The 18,837-nt window shown below is 45.4% G+C and overlaps 1 protein-coding gene across 1 annotated transcript; it reads right to left on the bottom strand.

The window, feature by feature from the left end:
• Nucleotides 1-6,659: 6,659 nt before the first annotated feature.
• Nucleotides 6,660-16,744, bottom strand: LOC123443532. Its single transcript, XM_045119934.1, has 3 exons — nucleotides 16,364-16,744; nucleotides 8,311-8,638; nucleotides 6,660-7,111 (listed from the first exon to the last, which is right to left on the bottom strand). The coding sequence occupies exons 1-3, from the start codon at nucleotides 16,536-16,538 to the stop codon at nucleotides 6,907-6,909; spliced, it is 708 nt and encodes a 235-aa protein (XP_044975869.1). The 5' UTR covers nucleotides 16,539-16,744; the 3' UTR covers nucleotides 6,660-6,906.
• Nucleotides 16,745-18,837: the final 2,093 nt, after the last annotated feature.

Genomic DNA, 18,837 nt, shown 5'->3' with positions numbered 1-18,837 from the left:
CGCATGAGTCATTGAAGAGAATACTTTCTCAACTCGAGGAAACAAATTGCACCCAAAAAACTATGGTGACCCTACTAGCTACTAGTAGATCAGAGAAAGAAGGAGATGTGGGAGAGCATTGCTACTGACCAGGGCGGGTTTAGATCCATGCATGCCTACATCTTAGATAGGGGTAGTAGCATAAGTAGTAGCATTGCATGAACTAGATAGTACCATTACTAGATAGAACAGTACACATCAATATAGTAACATGAGTAGTAGCATTGCATGAACTTAATTAGATAGTACACATCAATATAGTAACACAAGCACGACATAGATAGTACCATTACAACTTATATAGATAGATAGATCCACTTATATAGATAGATAGTACCATTACAACTTATATAGATAGACAGTAGCATTACAACCCTAGATAAGATAGATAGATAGGTAGATAGATAGATAGTAGCATTACAACTTATATTTATAGTACCATTACGACCCTAGTTAAGATAACACACGACACCTAACACCACCGGCTTGCTTGCTTTCTCCAAGGCCAACTCCTTCACTCGTCGTCGTACATGAGGGTGTGCATGCGTTCATCGACGGGGAAGGCGCTGGCAAAATCCGTGAAGATGTTGTAGCTGGTGAATGCGATGAACTCGCATCCACACAAAAAACACGGCCGAGGAGATGGTGGGCGTCGAATGAGTTGGTGAATCTGACGGTAAGCCCGATAGGATAGCCGTTGTTAGTAATCTCTTCGACTCGGAACATGAGTGGAGAGCCCCTTGGGAGGTGGCGGTAGCCGGCGGAGAGGAAGTACTCCGTCATCCCCCTTGCACCCCTCCACCTCGAGATCGCCCACGCCCGTAGGGTGTTCTCCATCTGGACGTCGGCAGGGTATTGCCTCTCAGGGATGGTACACGGTGTACGGTAGGTAGGCCCGATGAACTGCATCTTCGCTTCGACCGTGGATCTTGGGACGGCTTGTGGTGAAGAAGGGGTTGGGTGGGCAGATGGGAGATGAAGGAGAGTGAGAGGAAGATGTAGGCTTGGGTCTGCATAAATAGCTGAGGTGCACTGTTTTGTTTTCCTCTCCATCGTGGTAGTAATGGCATGGGAAACGTGCAATGTGGCATCGAGCTAGCCATTGTGTGCATGCGCATGACAATGGGAAAGAAGCAATGCGGCATCGTGGTAGTAATGCCAACGGCAGGCGTCGCATAGTAGCCATTAAAATGCTTCGATGGATGAGCTTTTGCGTGCCTACTGCGGTGGTCGGGAATCCAAGAATAGCCATAATGCGACGATGCATGGCCAGGCATGCTTGATTGCATGCATGCAACATCGAGAGTTGCGAGGGCGGGCTGCGCGCGCATGCATGCATGCTTTCCAAGCCTGCTCTCAGTGCGATGTCCATCGGTCCAACGGGTGGGCCGCTTTTAATTAATCCTAGCAACGCATCATAGCCTGGCTCAACTTATCCGACGTAAAAAAATGGGGCTAAAACGATCAGCCAATAAAAGCGCAGCCCGCGGATCTGTGACGTGGCTCCTGATCCACACCGTTGCTTCAGTTCACATCCATCCAATGGTCCAGAATGTTGCGTGTTATAATATCCAGCAATTTCAAATCAGCCAATCTAGTGCAGCCCACGGATCACTCACCTAGCCCTAGTGTCTGATCCAGATCGTCCATTCACAGCGATCCAATGGCCCGGAGGGGTGCGGGGTTTTGATGGGGGTTTGAGAGGTTTTCAAGGGTTAGGGTTGAGCATAACTAATTCAAAAAAAATCAAAAATATATAAAACTTGTGCCAATCATTGTTCTATGCGATTAAGTTGCTAGGAAAAATAAGAAACTTAGACTACGGATATTTTCGTGGAAAAACCTTCACAAAAGATGGCTATCAAGAACGAGATTGTAGGGTTTTCAAGAGTTAGGGTTGAGCATAACTAATTCAAAAAAAAATAAAAAAATATAAACTTGTGCCAATCACCGGTCTATGTGACTAAGTTGCTATGAAAAATAAGAAACTTGGACTACGAATATTTTCATGAAAAAACCTTCACAAAAGATGACTGTCAAGAACGAGGTTGTAGGGTTTTCAAGGGTTAGGATTGAGCATAACTAATTCAAAAAAATCAAAAAAATATATAACTTGTGCCAATCATCGTTCTACGTGACTAAGTTTCTAGGAAAAATAGGAAACTTGGACTACGGATATTTTCGTGAAAAAATCTTCGCAAAAGATGGCTATCAAGAACGAGGTTGTATGTCTTTCAAGAGAAGTGAGCTAGGGTTAAGTGTTAAACATGTCATACTTTATCGAAACAATCCCATATCAAGAAGGACTCTTATGTACACACACTAGATATCAAGTTTCCTTTATTGGCTCATTTGGAGAAGGTCGAAAAAAAACTTGCTTACAAATGGGTCTGTTTTCCCTAGCTTTGGAGGGGTTTGGAGCTCATTTGGAGCACATTTCTCATGTCCAAAGTTTCATATAATATATGCTCTGATTAATCAACTAACATGCATAATACTCCACAAATCATTTTAACACCAATACCACATACCAAATAACTTCAAATTTGAATTTCAGCTCAAATTTGAGTTTTGGATCAAATTTGATTTTGGCTCAAATTTAAATTGTGCCTCAAACTTAAATAGTATTACACAATACATATGATGTCAAAGTAAAAATACCATTACACATATTCACGCAAGGTTTTATTTTTACAACATAGTACCGATACACAAGTTTGAACAAATTTTCACTTCAGCTTCTCCTTACCACTCATTTTCTTCTTCTTTTTATGAGTGCTTATTTTTTATTGTACAACACCCAGTTCACTCAAGCTCTTGGTTTTCTTCACTGGACTGCCTGGAACAGCAGCTTGACCCTCATTTTGCACCACAATAGTTGCAATATCATCGGGCCCATTATCATCAGTTGGCAACACAACTTCCAATATAGGCTCGGTTGGCACTACATCAGCTGGAATATCATCAGTTGGCAACTCAACTTCCAACATAGGCTTAGGTTGCACAACATCAGCTGGAATACCTCCAGAGGTACCCATATCTTCAGTTGGCACCAAAACATCCAAATCTTGCTCATTTTGCAGCAGCATATCCAAATCTTGCTCATTTTGCACCACACCATCCATGTCTGGTTCAATGGGGCCGCCCGGTTCAATGTGCATTATTCCACCAAAACTTCTCTTTTTTCCACAGTCGTCGCCTCTTGCCTTTTTCTTTGGCCAGCAATTTTCAACAACAAGGGGCTCACTTGGATGCTTCCTCCTAAAAAAATAAAGCATGTCAACTTGTTAGTAATTGAAAAATGCAGCCAAATAGTAAACATCGCAAACATTAGCCCACATACTTTGGCCTTTGAGGAGTGTAACAACATTTGGCAGGTCCAACTCGGTGACCAAGTTCCTAGCACAGCTTGCATCTATTTTATTTACCTTTTTGGGACCTTTTTGGCTTTGCATCCTTCTTTCCCTTCCCCTTTTTACTACTTCCACCTTTCTCAAACCATGCCTTGAATCTACTCTCTTTTGGCCGCCAGCCTTTCTTTTTGTTAGGGGAGGACGCATAGAAAATTCAGTTTCCACTTCAGGCCACTGAGACTGGTCTATAAGTGCTGGAATTGGAGTTGCATATGTAGCCTTGAATCTTGCTACCGAGTAATATTCGTGCAAATATGGGTGCATGTTTAACTTCGGTCGGGAGGCCAAGAAAAGTATGGCATGATCACATGGTTTCCGAGTGTGTTGCCACTCCAAACAAGTGCAATCACGCATTTTAGTGTTAACAACATGCCTCCTACCAGTTTTGATATCTCTAACTTCAGCACCCCACACAGAAGATTTTTCAACACATAAATGTGTAAGATTTCTGCTCCTGTTGACTACCTCTTATACCACTGTAGGAAGCTTATCCCCTTGTAGACAATCACCAATCCTTCTTCTCAATTCCCACAAGCGCATGATCATGATACTGATTTGGTCAACCATGTCATGCACACGCAAGTTTTTTAACTGCTTCACCTTGTTGTTAAAACTTTCTGCCAAGTTGTTGTTGATATGATCACACTTGATGGTAGTGTTAAATCTTGACCTATACCATAACAAAGAATGGTAGGTGTTCACCCATGGACCAAACTCTGGGCATGTTGTCATTATCTTACCAAGATGATATGAATGTGTTTGTTTAGTGTAAGATCTTGTTGCTCGCCACATGCGACCAAATGAATTTTTTGATCAAATTCATCCACATATGGCCGAAGCACTCCCTCTGCTCACAATGGGGGAAAACACTCTTGACTGCATTTTCTAGCCCTTTGCATGCATCCGTGTGAACTGCCAAAGGTGACACTGACCCTATGCATCTTTTCAATTGCATCATGAACCATGTCCATGAGACCTCTGTCTCTGACTGAAACAAGCCAATAGCAACAAGGAACATCCAGTTATGTCCATCTAAAGCATTGCAAGCTGCCAATTGACCATTCCACTTGCCAGTCAAAACGATGAGTCTATGCTCAAATATGGACGACACACTGCCTTGAAGACATCGACGCAAGGCTTTAAAGCCATAACAACTTAGAGAAAAGGACTCTACCATCCTCTGTTACCTCGATATCTATCTCCACAACACTGCCAGATGACCTCTTCTCCACCTCTGCTTTGAAATTGTAAAACATCCTAAAAGTATTTGCCCAGTCACCATATAATTGTTTCATTGCCCTTTGTTTTGCTTTCCACACTGTGTTATATTTCACCTTAATGGGGTACTGCTTTTCCAAGTCTACCTTAAGTTTCTTTGCATTAGTGTTTGGTTTCTTGGTTAAAATAGGAGTGACCTTTTCTGCAATCCAAAGTTATGATGTCATGGTTGATACTCTGTGTGAACTTGTAATACAAGTATGTTGGTGGGGGATTTGGTTGACCCTAATGGTACTTCCATCAGGTTGGCGTCTAGCAGAAATGTACCACTTGCAAGGCTTGACACTTCCGTCAAAACCTGTGCATCTTGCATAAAACTTCTTTCTATCAGTCCAATTTGTCTTGGCATCAAACTCATGTTTGACTGCATAAGTCTTGAAACACATCCTAAACTCATCCATGTTTGGGAACAACTTCCCTACTGCAATAACATGGTTTTCCTTGTCATGCACATTTACCAACTCGTCATCATGTGCATCATCTGCAACATCTTCCATCAATTGTCCATCCACATCTTCATATGTATCTCTGTTAGCATCAGTAGGCATACTAGATTCACCATTGTCCTCCTTATCTTCATCACCTACTGGAATGCCAAATTTTTTGGCCATCTCAGTGTCATCCAGTGGTGCAATGATTAAATGAGTTGGGTCATTTAATTATACTAAATTCCGATCAATAGAAACAACCATTGCAACACCATCAGAACCCTCTTATGCATCAACCCCCTCAGGTAATACTGTAACTTCACCCGTACACATGGACATTATCTGCCTCTCTGAAGCCCAATCATCATCTACCATCTGTGAAGCTAACTTTGAGGGCACATATCCAACCTTAGAATCTGATTTCAGGTCAACAAGCTCTGCACGAAACATAGCCTGTTTGCTTGTCCAGCCATCTTGTCGATCGATTTCATCAACCATCTGTTCGCCATCCTCAATTCTCACATACTCTCATTTCCAATTATCAAACCGGAACAATGCTACCTCTTGCTCTAGACCCAAAAAAATGCTCTCCCCATTTTTTTCCACAACATTCTTCACGACCTTCTCTTCCATGCTCTGTAGGTCTTGTGGATCAATGTGTGCAAAATCAACCTCCCATTTCACAATTGTATCTCTCTCTATGTCCCGCACGCTACCATCACCTAGCTTCACCTTAGAAGGGAGGAATTCGACTGTGAATTCGAAGGTCCGAGCACCATCGCCCCTGTTTGTCGATGGCGGACAGTGTGAGCTAGCGGAGCAGACGAGGCACAAATCGCATAGGTTGGAAAGGATGCACATTCAGGGATTACCTAGTCGATGCGGCTCCACCGCGGTCAGCCCCCCTCCCCCCACCCAAATCTGGATCAAATCGACCAAAATAGAGGAAAACAGAGGCGATGCAATGAGATCTAACTCGACACGGAGGGAAACAAGACAAGGGTTCCGAATTCACTCACCACAGTTGTTGTCGTCGCCGATAACAAAAGCTCCGTCGCTGCTGTCACCAAGAACAAAAGCTCTGGCGTCGTCGCCGACTCACTGTCAGGAATGAAGAGGAGGGGGTGGGAGCAACGGTATTCACCTGATGCACTGCCAAATGGGGGCCGTAACTAGATGCACTGCCAAGTGAGACCCACACTTCTTAAACAAAACCTCACTCCCATTGACAACCATTTTAATCGTCCGATTGGAAATTGACTATTTGGGCTTCTAAAATATAGCACGAGAGCTATTTGCTTCAACTATGTCACACTATATCCAATTCGCCTCAAATGTGTCATAGGAGCTATTGGCCCGATAAATAGAGAACAACAAGCACAAAATTTGGGACATATCCAGCAGAAGTTTCAACCTGTCGTTGCACATACATGCATCCAAGTTTATACCACTGATGTAGAGCAAAAAATCCAGAAATTTTAACTAGCTTGGCACCAATGGCTCAAGTTGAAACCCCTCTGTTCCAGTTAAACTGCATCAGCACAAACAAAGATCCCTGGTAAAAATAATTTCCAGTAAATATTCACCTGGTCTGTATTCCTAGGAAATCTAGAGGTTGGTAGATTCCCAACAAATCAATTGATAATCAGATCTTGTACAGCAAATAACGTACAAAAGTTAGATGACAAGAGACAATTTGTTTCATAGTGAACTTAGGGAACTTCATTTGCCATCTATTTATATTCCTCTCAAGAACCCACAAGTTTCCTATGCACGTGTGCATGGAGAGAATGCTGGTCACCATCATGGTGATGGAACACATATGTCAGAACCCCAACAAGGCACAGCACCGAGCCAACTAGGACCTTGTCATAGCGTTCCACCCAGTGAAACTTGATCTGGCTAGCACCATAAAATGAGAGGGCCACCAGGGACGTCATCACTGTGATGGTACTGCATGCATAAAAGAACACATGTTAGGTTGTAATACAAAAGTAAAATAAATCGATAGTATGCATCTATAATACCCCATATGCGTAGTTGACTCAACACAAAGCGCCCCGGAGAATATTTAATGAAGACACTGTCATATACCCCTCAGAAAGTTGTGCCATCAGTTTGGAAAACCGACAAAGGTGAAATAGATCGACTAATAAAAATAGCTTTTAATCAAAATGGTACTACACTAACCAAGTTACCACTCAGTTTACCATCATGCGACAAAATTATTGACAGTCCTAGCACCAATTAAGTACTGCCATGATATATAAGCACTTATGTTAGTTCAGCAATCTTACTGATCATACATGCACTACACACGAAGATTTATGCTCGATTTGGCTATCCCAGTGTTCCACACATCCAAAGTTCAAATCATGCTCATGAGTGACAGCCATATAAGTTGGTCTGCTTCCCATTCAAGATGGAGCATTTAGTTACATACCTATGGCTGTTAAAACTCCCTGAAGATTCAGAGGTGTAGTGACAGCCAAGACTTAAGAGCTATTATCTTTAAGTTTTAGACTACTGATCTTATCAGCACATTGGTGGAGACGTGGAGGCTTAAATACAGCACAAAAGTATCCTATTACTATCCAACCACCCATACACGTAGAAGGTAGTTTCTGGAAACATTTTACATCAACTGCAGGCCAGAAATAAAATTTACTTTTTGATGTAGTCACACCCAATAAAGCTTCAGAACGGAATATGCTATAATGATAAAATATGCTATAATCAGTTTATTTTGAATGTTCCTCAAATCCTAAACCACTGACGAGTAGAAACCTTATCTAAGAACAAATTGGTTAATAAGCGCGAAGAGAAATGTCTGAAAAGAAAGGCTTGCATATGAAATAATGAGGCTTTCCATTTCGAGAAATGTTACAAAAGAAAGGCTTGCATATGGAAACAATGAGGCTTTCCATTTCTACTTCAACACCACGTACAGCAATACTGAAATGAATATCCTTATATCTTTCTTCCTTTTAGGCCCAACAAGCTCTCTGTATAAGTAAGGGTTAGGTGATCGGTCCAACAAAAAATATCTTGAACTTAGCATCATTATTTTACCGCAATCACAAAACAGCACTGTCTAAATGCCTCGTATTGACAAGCAAAGTGTGTGTGTGTGGGGGGGGGGGGGGGGGCACCTGAAGAGAAGTACAATGATTGCAAGAAACATCATCGAGGATGAGTTGCCAACAGCAAGAAACACTGGAAGAGTAGTTGCACAGGGTGATAATGCTGGTACAAGTACAAGACCAGCGACTGCCATCTTCTCCATTGGATGATTATGAGCATGGCTATGACCCCCTTTTCCTAACACAAACAACAGAATGTAACCTGCTCCAAGAAATATTAGCAACAGCGAGGCAAGTTTATGCACTGTTTCCTCGCCCGCTATAGTATTTGCCATAGTAACTGCAGTTATCCCTAGAAGAGCGGTCGATACAACATGAAGGACGGCTCCAAAGGCAGCTGCAAAAGTTAGGAATATTTTTACTAATAGTGATACATGTGGAACAAAAGAAATCCTTGCCAAATGATAAAGTACCATACTACCACCACTAATTTACACAGAAAACAAGGTCTAATAATATATCAAAAAATACGGGTAACCTAATTAAAAGTATCCTTGTCACGGGCTGGTGGGTTGGAACGGAGGTTGTAGTCATGGGAGACAGGTGGCCGAGGGCGAGTCCCTCGCCGACCTATCGCTGGAGAAGGGGATGAGGAGAGGCGCCGAGGCGCAGGAGCAAGGGGTGAGAGATTAGATTGTTTTCTGCTTAACTTTATTGATACCCAAAGCTGGCTATATAAAGCCTGATTACAAGACTAGACTCCTACTCTAATTGGGAGTTGGCAGGTAACCTTCTACGGGACTAAACCTTTCCAACTTGCCCAGACTCCTAATCTAACACAACTTCTGTAATTACAATATGCCATAGCTTAGGCTGGTGCAGGCCCAGCCCGCGTGGGTCGTCGCCTATAGGGCTGACCCCACATGACATCTCCCCCTCCATTCTGAAACAGCTCGTCCTCGAGCTGGAAACCTGGATAACGATCACGGAAGGTAGGGACATCCTCCCATGATGCAGCAGATGCCGGCTGGCCCTCCCATTGAATAAGCACCTGTTGAACGCCGCGAGCAATACGAGCATGCAATGCCTTGATAGGAGTTGGATGCACTCGACCTTGAAACAGCGGGGGAAGCATCGGCGGAACTTCAGGTGGCTCACCATGGTATTTCTTCAGGACCCCGACATGGAAGACATTGTTAATGCGGGCGCGTGGAGTTAGCTCCAAACGGTAGGCAACCACATCAATCTTAGCGCGGACTTTGAAAGGCCCGTAGGATTTGGGAGCCAACTTCCCTTTAGCGCCCACTCCAAGGAATGCAGCCGGCCGGTGCTGAAGACGTAGCCAAACCCACTCGCCAATATCAAAAGAAAGAGCCCGATGCTTATCATCATAGTAATGCTTGTACTGCTGTGCTGCCTGAAGGAGACGCTCACGGATGTCGAGTAGGTATTGATCACGGTCGAGGAGCTGCCGTTCGACTGCCTGATTGCGAAGTTCGCCCGACGTATAGTCCCGGAGCGAGGGGGATCCCGACCATAAATCACCCTGAAAGGAGTATCCTTCAAAGCTGAATGGTATGAAGTGTTGTAGCAGTACTCCGCCCAAGGTAACCATTGCAGCCACTGCCTTGGATGATCCCCGGTGATGCAAGTACATAGTGATGACGCGATTCACGACCTCCGATTTTCCATCAGACTGTGGATGAAAGGCCGAACTCATGTGCAAGCGCGTCCCGGCGGCGGCAAACAGAGCCTTCCAAAAGCCTGAAGTAAAAACCACATCCCGGTCCGAAACGATGGATGTTGGAAACCCATGAAGTCGGACGATGTTGGAAAAGAAGGTTGTAGCGATAGACTTAAAAGTGTACGGATGCGCCAAGGGTATGAAATGAGCATACTTGGAGAAACTGTCCACGACGGTCAGGATCACACTCTTGCCGCCCACCTTTGGAAGTGCCTCAATGAAATCCATGGAGATGTCTTCCATGGCACGAGATGGAACCGTCAAGGGCTGCAACAAGCCGGCTGGATGAAGCTGCTCCGTCTTGTTGCGTTGACAAACTTGGCAAGCACGAATATACTGCTGAAGTGCTGCCCTTGCTAGTGGTAGATGGAAATCCCGGCGAAGACGATGAAGTGACTTCTGGACACCTTCATGTCCTGCATCGCGGGCTGCAGCCAAGACTTCCCCAACCAGCGGCGACGGGTGGCACATAAGCCCGCTGCTGAATGGTGACAATACCGTCCACGAGAGCCCAGGGCGGGCCTAACTCACCAGATTGGAGCTGTTCCCATAATGCGACGAGCGCGGGGTCCATGTGAGCAGCCTGACGAAGAGCATCAAAGAGATCAAAAGCAGGCCCGGATATGGCAAGTGCCTGGCCAGCAAGAGCATCACGTCGAGAAAGAGCGTCGGCGACGATGTTTTGACGACCTGGTTTATATTCCACCGTGAAGTCGAACCCCAACAGCTTGCCCACCCAATGATGCTGCAGAATGGTAGCGAGGCGTTGGTCCAGTAAAAACTTCAGGTTGTAGTGGTCAGTTTTGACGATGAACGCACGTCCCCATAGATAGGGCCGCCAGTGGCGCACGGCATGCACCAGACCAATGAGTTCCCGCTCGTACGCGGCGAGTGAAGCATGACGCTGAGCGATGGTTTTGCTGAAATAGGCAATGGGCCCTCCACCTTGATGCATGACTGCCCCGAAACCTGATCCAGAGGCATCACACTCCACAATGAAAGAGACGGCAAAATCCGGCAGCTGAAGCATAGGGGCAGTGGTAAGAGCTGTCTTGAGAGCCTCAAAGGCGGTAGTTGCTGCAGGCGTCCAAAGAAATCCGTCTTTTTTGAGTTGTGCAGTGAGGGGAGCTGCAATGGTGCCAAAATCTCGGATGAACTTGCGGTAGTAGCCCGCCAGACCTAAGAAACCGCGCACCGCCCGGACATTGCGTGGAACCGGCCAATCCATAACAGCGAGAACCTTGTCTCTGTCCATGGTGACTCCTGCAGCGGAGATGACGTGTCCCAGATAAGCCATGGTTTCCTCCCCAAAAGAACACTTGGAGCACTTGAGAAACAGCTGATGTGCGTGCATAGCCTCCAAGACGAGCTTGACATGACGAAGGTGATCCGACCAGGACGAGTTGTAGATCAAGATATCATCAAAGAACACAAGCACAAACCGGCGAAGATAGGGACGAAGGACGTCGTTCATGAGTGCTTGGAACGAGTGCTCGGAACGTTGTTGGGGCATTAGTCAGCCCAAAAGCCATCACCACAAACTCAAAAAGGCCCTCATGTGTGCGGAACGCCGTCTTGTGGATATCCTCAGGGGCCATCCGAACTTGGTGGTAACTGGACCGGAGATCCAGTTTGGTGAAAAACCGGGCGCCCTTCAGCTCATCCAGAAGTTCATCGACAACGGGAATAGGAAACTTGTCCTTGATGGTGACAAGGTTGACACCACGGTAGTCAATACAGAAACGCCAAGTCTCGTCATGCTTCCGGACGAGTAGAACTGGGGAGGAAAATGTCGAAGAGCTAGGACGGATCAGACCAAGAGCCAGCATCTCTGAACATTGTTTTCTCGAAAAGCATCTCTGAACAGTGGCACTCCAGTTCATCCTTCTGAATTGTTGGGTAGCGGTAGGGGCGGACAGCAATCGGCGGTGTCCCCGGAAGAAGGTGGATATGATGGTCATGGGCACGCTGCGGTGGTAGACCCCAAGGGCCCGCAAAAATGTCGACGAATGTGGCCAGCAGGCTGTCCAGGAGATCCTTGCCTTCACACCCATGTATGTTGGCAGACCTTCCGATGAAACCAAGGCCCGACCACTCCACCCGGTGATCCGAGTGCCAAAACGACATCCACTGCGTTGTGAAGTCCCAGAGAATTGGCCCAAGAGTTTTGAGAAATCGTGTGCCGAGGACGATGTCCAACCCGCCCAATGGAATGGCATGTAGATCCACCATGAAACGCTCCTTGTCAATGGTGATCGCAGCTTGCTGCAGGAGTCCCCGGCAGGTCACCTTATCGCCATTAGCGACCGTGACTCCCAAGCGCCGATTGGAAGAGAAAGGAAGCCCGATGACGGTGGCCAGCTCTTCGTGGATGAAGTTATGAGTGCTGCCCGAATCAAGCAAGGCTACCAGGTCACGGTCCCCGATGTGGAGAGCAACCTGCCTTGTGTCACTGGTGGGAATGCCGGTGACAGCCAAGAGGGAGATTTGTGCCTCCTGGAAATCCTCAAACTGCTCGTCGGCAGCGTCGGCAGACTGTATGTAGAACAGACGTTTGTAACGATGGCCCCGCGCAAACTTCTCGTCACAATTGAAGCACAAACACTTAGCGCGCCGTTCATCCATCTCGGCCGGCATGAGTCTTTTGAAGACGAGTGCGGGCGAGGGGCTAGAGGGGTCTGGTAAGGCCGGATTAGGTGCGCCCATGGGCCGGGGTGGACGGCTGGTCCGAACAGCGGGGGTTGCGGCGTTGGTGACAGTATTGAGGTGCTCAAAGGAGATTGCTAAGTCCATGGCCGCATCCAAAGTCGCTGGTTTCAGCATCTCAACCTGAGTTTTCATGGGCTCGCCCAAGTTGTTGGTGAAGATATCCCTCTCATCATCGTCGGCAATGAGGCGCACCCGAGAGAGATTCTCTAGGAAGCGCTTGGAATATTCTGCCACGGTGCCGGAGCGGCGGGTGGAGATAAGCTCGCCGAAGGGGTTGGCCTGTGTTGGCAGACCGAAGTGGTTGGCGATCAGCTTTTGAAACTCAGTCCAGGACCGCCGCTGGCCCAGCTTTTTCTCAAAGTGGCCATACCATAGTGCGGCGACATCTGTGAGGTGGTAGGAGGCGAGCCAAGTTTTATAGGTCTCCGGTGTCCGTTGGCCCAGGAAGAACAGGTTGCAGCGTGTCAACCAGGGTCGTGGATCGTTGGACCCGTCATAGAGGGGGAAGTCGATCTTGTAGAGGCGCGACGCGCGATCTGGTGGTTCGGTCATGACGGTCAGGGCTGCGGCATGGGACGGCTCGGGTGGCCGCAGGAGGCTGACGCCGCCTAGTTGGATCGTGCCCTTCCCTTCAAGCCGGAGGATGGCCAGATTCTGCGCGCGCTGCTGCTGGGAGGCATCGGCGAACTGTCCCTGGAGCTCCTTGAGTGTATCAACGGTCGATTTGAGGGTAGCGCGGTCCTCTGCGCGCTCCGTCCGTGTAGTGTGGTTCTCCGCAGAGAGGTTGTTCAACGTGGCTACCACGGCCTCATGATCCTCGTGCTGTTTGAGCGCGAGGTCTTCTAGGGTTTGCAGCAAGGGCGCCGGCGGTGGAGGCGGCGGAGACATCGTCGCCTGGATCGACGAAGAATCTGATACCAAGTTGTCACGGGCTGGTGGGTTGGAACGGAGGTTGTAGTCGTGGGAGACAGGTAGCCGAGGGCGAGTCCCTCGCCGGCCTATCACTGGAGAAGGGGGTGAGGAGAGGCGCCGAGGCGCAGGAGCAAGGGGTGAGAGATTACATTGTTTTATGCTTAACTTTATTGATCCCCAAAGCTGGCTATATAAAGCCTGATTACAAGACTAGACTCCTACTCTAATTGGGAGTTGGCTGGGTAACCTTCTACGAGACTACACCTTTCCAACTTGCCTAGACTCCTAATCTAACACAACTTCTGTAATTACAATATGCCATAGCTTAGGCTGGTGCAGGCCCAGCCCGCATGGGTCGTCGCCTATAGGGCTGACCCCACATGACAATCCTGCCCTGTGAGAAGTGAAGAACATAATTTTGAAGTCACAATCAGGGAAATATCCAAGGAGCAAAAGTCCAATTTATAAGCATTTAGAAAATTGGTAACCATATTCATAGCCCATGCACTTACGATTTGCAGGCACAGATAACATACGGGATGATGATAATTACAAAAAAAATGAAATAAATAGTTTGGTCCAGTTATATAATTAATACAGAGGGAAAAAGGCTCAGAAGATTGTGTTTTGCTAGTCCATGGCTATCTCTAATTTTATCCTAACACATGACTACAACATTCATGCAAGATCAATGAATAGAGGTTTTTTAAATGCACATGCAAATAGAATAAAGTAAAAAAAAAATAAGGTCAGTAAGAGAAACTCACAGGCTAATTATCAATCAACTTCACTAATGTAAACAGTAACAGAACCTATATGTGTAAATAGAATATATCTGTGTACTTCTGATAAAGGATCATAAATCAAAACATAGTCAAATCGGAAATGCAAGATTACTTTAGAATGGATATTCTGTTGAAAAATATACCATTCATCAATATCCCAATCTATAACTATCATATGGCTCCAATATATATTAATCACCCAGGTATAGTGCCTACATCAAGTTTCATACTGTCCAATATGGTTAAAATACAACAACAAAGCCTTTAGTCCGAAACAAGTTGGGGTAGGCTAGAGGTGAAACTCACAAGGTCTCACGACCAACTCATGGTTATGGCACATAGATAAGCTTCCACGCACCTCTGTCCATCGCTAGTTCTTTGGTGATGCTTCAATCCTTCGGATCTCTCTTTACGGACTCTTCCCATGTCAAGTTCGGTCTACCCTGGTCTCTTTTAACATTATCAGCACGCTTTAGCCGTCCGCTATGCACTGGGGCTTCTGGAGGCCTACGCTGAATATGCCCAAACCATCTCAGACGATGTTGGACAAGCTTCTCTTCAATCGACGCTACCCCAACTCTATCTCGTATATCATCATTCCGGATTCGGTCCTTCCTTGTGTGGCCACACATCCATCTCAACATGCGCATCTCCGCCACACCTAACTGTTACACATGTCGTTAATCGGCCAACACTCAGCGGCATATAACATTGCGGGTCGAACCGCCGTCCTATAGAACTTGCCTTTTAGCTTTTGTGGCACTCTCTTGTCACAAAGAATGCCAGAAACTTGGCGTCACTTCATCCATCCGGCTTTAATTCAATGGTTCACATCCTCATTGATATCCCCATCCTTCTGCAACATTGACACCAAATATCGAAAGGTATCCTTCAGAGGCACCACCTGCCCATCAAGGCTAACATCCTCCTCCTCGTGTCTAGCAGTACTGAAAGGGCACCTCGTGTACTCAATTTTAGTCCTACTAAGTCTAATTTTTTTCGATTTCCAAGGTTTGTCTTCATAACTCCAACTTCCTGTTAACCCTCATCCGACTATCATCGACTAGCACCACATCGTCTGTAAAGAGCATACACCATAGAATATCTCCTTGTATATTCCTTGTGACCTTATCCATCACCAAGGCAAAAAGATAAGGGCTCAAAGCTGACCCCTAATGCAGTTATATCTTAATCGGGAAGTCATCAATGTCACCATCACTTGTTCGAACACTTGTCACAACATTATTGTACATGTCCTTGATGAGGGTAATGTACTTTGCTGGGGCTTTGTGTTTCTCCAAGGCCCACCACATAACATTCCGCGGTATCTTATCATAGGCATTCTCCAAGTCGATGAACACTATATGCAGGTCCTTCTTTTGCTCCCTATATCTCTTCATAAGTTGTCGTACCAAGAAAATGGCTTACATGGTCGACCTCCCAGGCATGAAACCAAACTGATTTTTTGTCATGCTTGTCATTCTACTTAAGCGGTGCTCAATGACTCTTTCCCATACCTTCATTGTATGGCTCATCAGTTTAATTCCACGATAATTAGTACAACTCTGAACATCCCCCTTGTTCTTGAAGATTGGTACTAATATACTCCGTCTCCATTTTTCTGCCATCTTATTTGCCCGAAAAATGAGATTAAATAGTTTAATTAGCCATACTATCGCTATGTCCCGAAGCCTCCCTACACCTCAATGAGGATACAATCAGGACCTATCGCCTTGCCACCTTTTATCCTCTTTGAAGCCTCCTTGACCTCCGACTCCTCGGTTCACCGCACAAAACGTCTGCTAATATCATCAAAGAAGTCGTCCAGTTCAATGGTAGAGCTCTCGCTCTCCCCTTTACCTGCGCTAAATAAACCCTAACCAGGTATGGTCCCTATGCTCTAGATCTTGGAACCGTGATCAGTACACAGAAAGAGCGGCAACAGAAGAAAATGGGCGAGGTGGGTACTGACTGACGAGGAGGGTGCGGGAGAGCGGCCAGCGCTGGGCGCGCCCAACGATGGAGAAAGGGAGCCAGTGCGTGGGGATGAAGGAGTGCAGCAGCGACACCGTCGCGATGCCCCCGATCGTCGAGGCCTCCTCCGCGGTCCACTGGAACCCGCCTAGGCCCCCGCCGCCAGCGTCCATCACCCGATACACCGACGCGTGACGGACGCCGCCACCCACACACCGCCGGTACGCGAGCTGCGGTGGCCTCTTCTCTTTTGCTGTTTTACCTCTCGCAACCGTCTCGCTAGGTGTCTCCGGTGCGCGCGGCCGTGTGGTGCGAGATCTGGGAGGAGGAGAAGGAGGCGTGGAGTGGGAAGCGGGCGAAAGGGGCTCGCTGCCGCGATGTTGGTGCTGGTGGGGTCCGTTGCTGTTCGTTTCTGAGCCTATTTTCCAACTTTCTTTTTTTATGTACTAGCAAATTTTATGTACTAGTAAATATGTCTGTGTGTTGCAACGAAAAATAAAAATATTATGTTATAGTCAAATAAATATGGTTCAATACTCTGACATATGAACGTTCTTTATTTTTCTATTTTACCCCGATGGCCCATCATATTATCATTTTTCTATTTTACCACGATGGCCCATCATATTACCATTTATCTTTTTTATCATTCTCGTTGATGATGGCCGCGGTATCCATGTTATTGAATTTTGCCGATTTATTCTCACTTATCTTTTTTAAATGCATGGACAATTTTTATGATTTCATGATTTGTTTTTTGAAAACTCGAATTTTAAAATACAGAATTTTGCAAAATCTTGAATTAATTTATAGAAGAAAAATAAATTGAAATAAGAAACATTTTATATTTTTCAGTATATATTTGTTGAAATTGTGAATTCTTTTATAATATGCAAACAATTTTTTGAAAATCATAAACAATTTTGAATTCTGCAAACATTTTATGATTTTCTGATCCTTCTTTTGAGTTCCTAGACATTTTATGATTTCATGAACATTTTTTTTTATGTTTTGAATACATGATCATTTACAAATCATGAACATTTTGTATTTTCTGAATATATTTTTGGAGATTGTGAATTCTTTTATAATATGTGAATATTTTTTTTAAATCATCAACATTTCTAAATCCATGAACATTTTATGATTTTTGGAACCTTTTTTAAAAATTCCCAAACATTTTATGATTTCATGGGTATTTTTTTCAAAACTCGAAAGCGTTTTAAAATCATCAACAATTTCTGAATCCGTGAACATTTTATGATTTCCTGAACCTTTTTTGAATTCCTAAACATTTTATGATTTCATGAACATTTTGTCTCAAAGAAATCAGATGGGAAAGGAGTAGGTTCACGGATCGAACTTGGGACTCCTCGATGGAGTAGCGGCGCTCCATCCAGTAGGCCAAGCTAGTCGTTGTTATCTGCAAGGTCTCTTCCTATAAGTACCGATCCGGACGGTGACTTTGACAGGAAAGAAAATTGAATCATTTTTACTTATGGGTGACATAGTGGGTAATTTAATACAGTATTGGGGGCAATTTTAATGACGTGCGACCAGAAACACTATTTGCTTTATTATTAGGTAGAGATTTGCTCACTTTTTCATGGTAACATTTTTTTAACCGTAGTTCTACGGTGATTTCATTAAAAATAAATATGTACATACAAGGTTCAAAACAAAAGTAAACCCTAACCAATTCCTACTCTAGGAAAGTGAAAATGACGTGGATGTCGCCTAGAGGGGGGTGAATAGGCGCTTTAAAATAGTTAAGGTTTAGGCTTGAACAAATGTGGAATAAAACTAATCGTTTAATATGTCAAGCACAAAACCTACAAACAACTAGGCTCACCTATGTGCACCAACAACTTATGCTAAGCAAGATAAACAACTAAGTGATAGCAAGATATATTACAATAAAGAATATGTCTATCACAAAGTAAAGTGCATAAGTAAAGGGTTCGGGTAAGAGATAACCGAGGCACGGGGAGACGATGATGTATCCCGAAGTTCACACCCTTGTGGATGCTAATCTCCGTTAGAGCGGTGTGGAGGCACAATGCTCCCCAAGATGCCACTAAGGCCACCGTAATCTCCTCACGCCCTCGCACAATGCAAGATGTCGTGATTCCACTAAGGGACCCTTGAGGGCGGTCACCGAACCCGTACAAATGGCAACCCCTTGGGGGCGGTCACCGAACCCGTACACGTGGCAACCCTTGGGGGCGGTTACCGGTACCCGTACAAATTGCTCGGGGCAATCTCCACAACCTAATTGGAGACCCCGACGCTTCCCGGAGCTTCACACCACACTGATTGAGCTCCGAGACACCACCAAGCTTCTAGGACGCCAAAGCATCCACGAAGAACAATATCAAGGGTACTAAGTACCAAAGGTAGTAAGCTTCTCAACTTCTCACTTCCACGTATCACCGTGGAGAACTCAAACCGATGCAACTAATGCAATGGCAA

The sequence above is a fragment of the Hordeum vulgare genome, chromosome 3H (genome assembly GCF_904849725.1).
Source record: "Hordeum vulgare subsp. vulgare chromosome 3H, MorexV3_pseudomolecules_assembly, whole genome shotgun sequence".
Classification (NCBI taxonomy): domain Eukaryota; kingdom Viridiplantae; phylum Streptophyta; class Magnoliopsida; order Poales; family Poaceae; genus Hordeum; species Hordeum vulgare.
The sequence above is the reverse complement of the archived record's forward strand: the minus strand, read 5'-3'. Positions and strand labels throughout refer to the sequence as shown.

Excerpts from the sequence above, each read along its gene's own strand:
- LOC123443532 (XM_045119934.1), bottom strand. The coding sequence starts at position 16,538 with ATGGACGCTGGCGGCGGGGGCCTAGGCGGGTTCCAGTGGACCGCGGAG. Across the intron at positions 8,639-16,363 it reads CTCCCGCACCCTCCTCGTCA|CTGCCTTTGGAGCCGTCCTT; the intron begins GTCAGTACCCAC and ends TAACTTTTGCAG. Across the intron at positions 7,112-8,310 it reads ATCATTGTACTTCTCTTCAG|TACCATCACAGTGATGACGT; the intron begins GTGCCCCCCCCC and ends TTATGCATGCAG.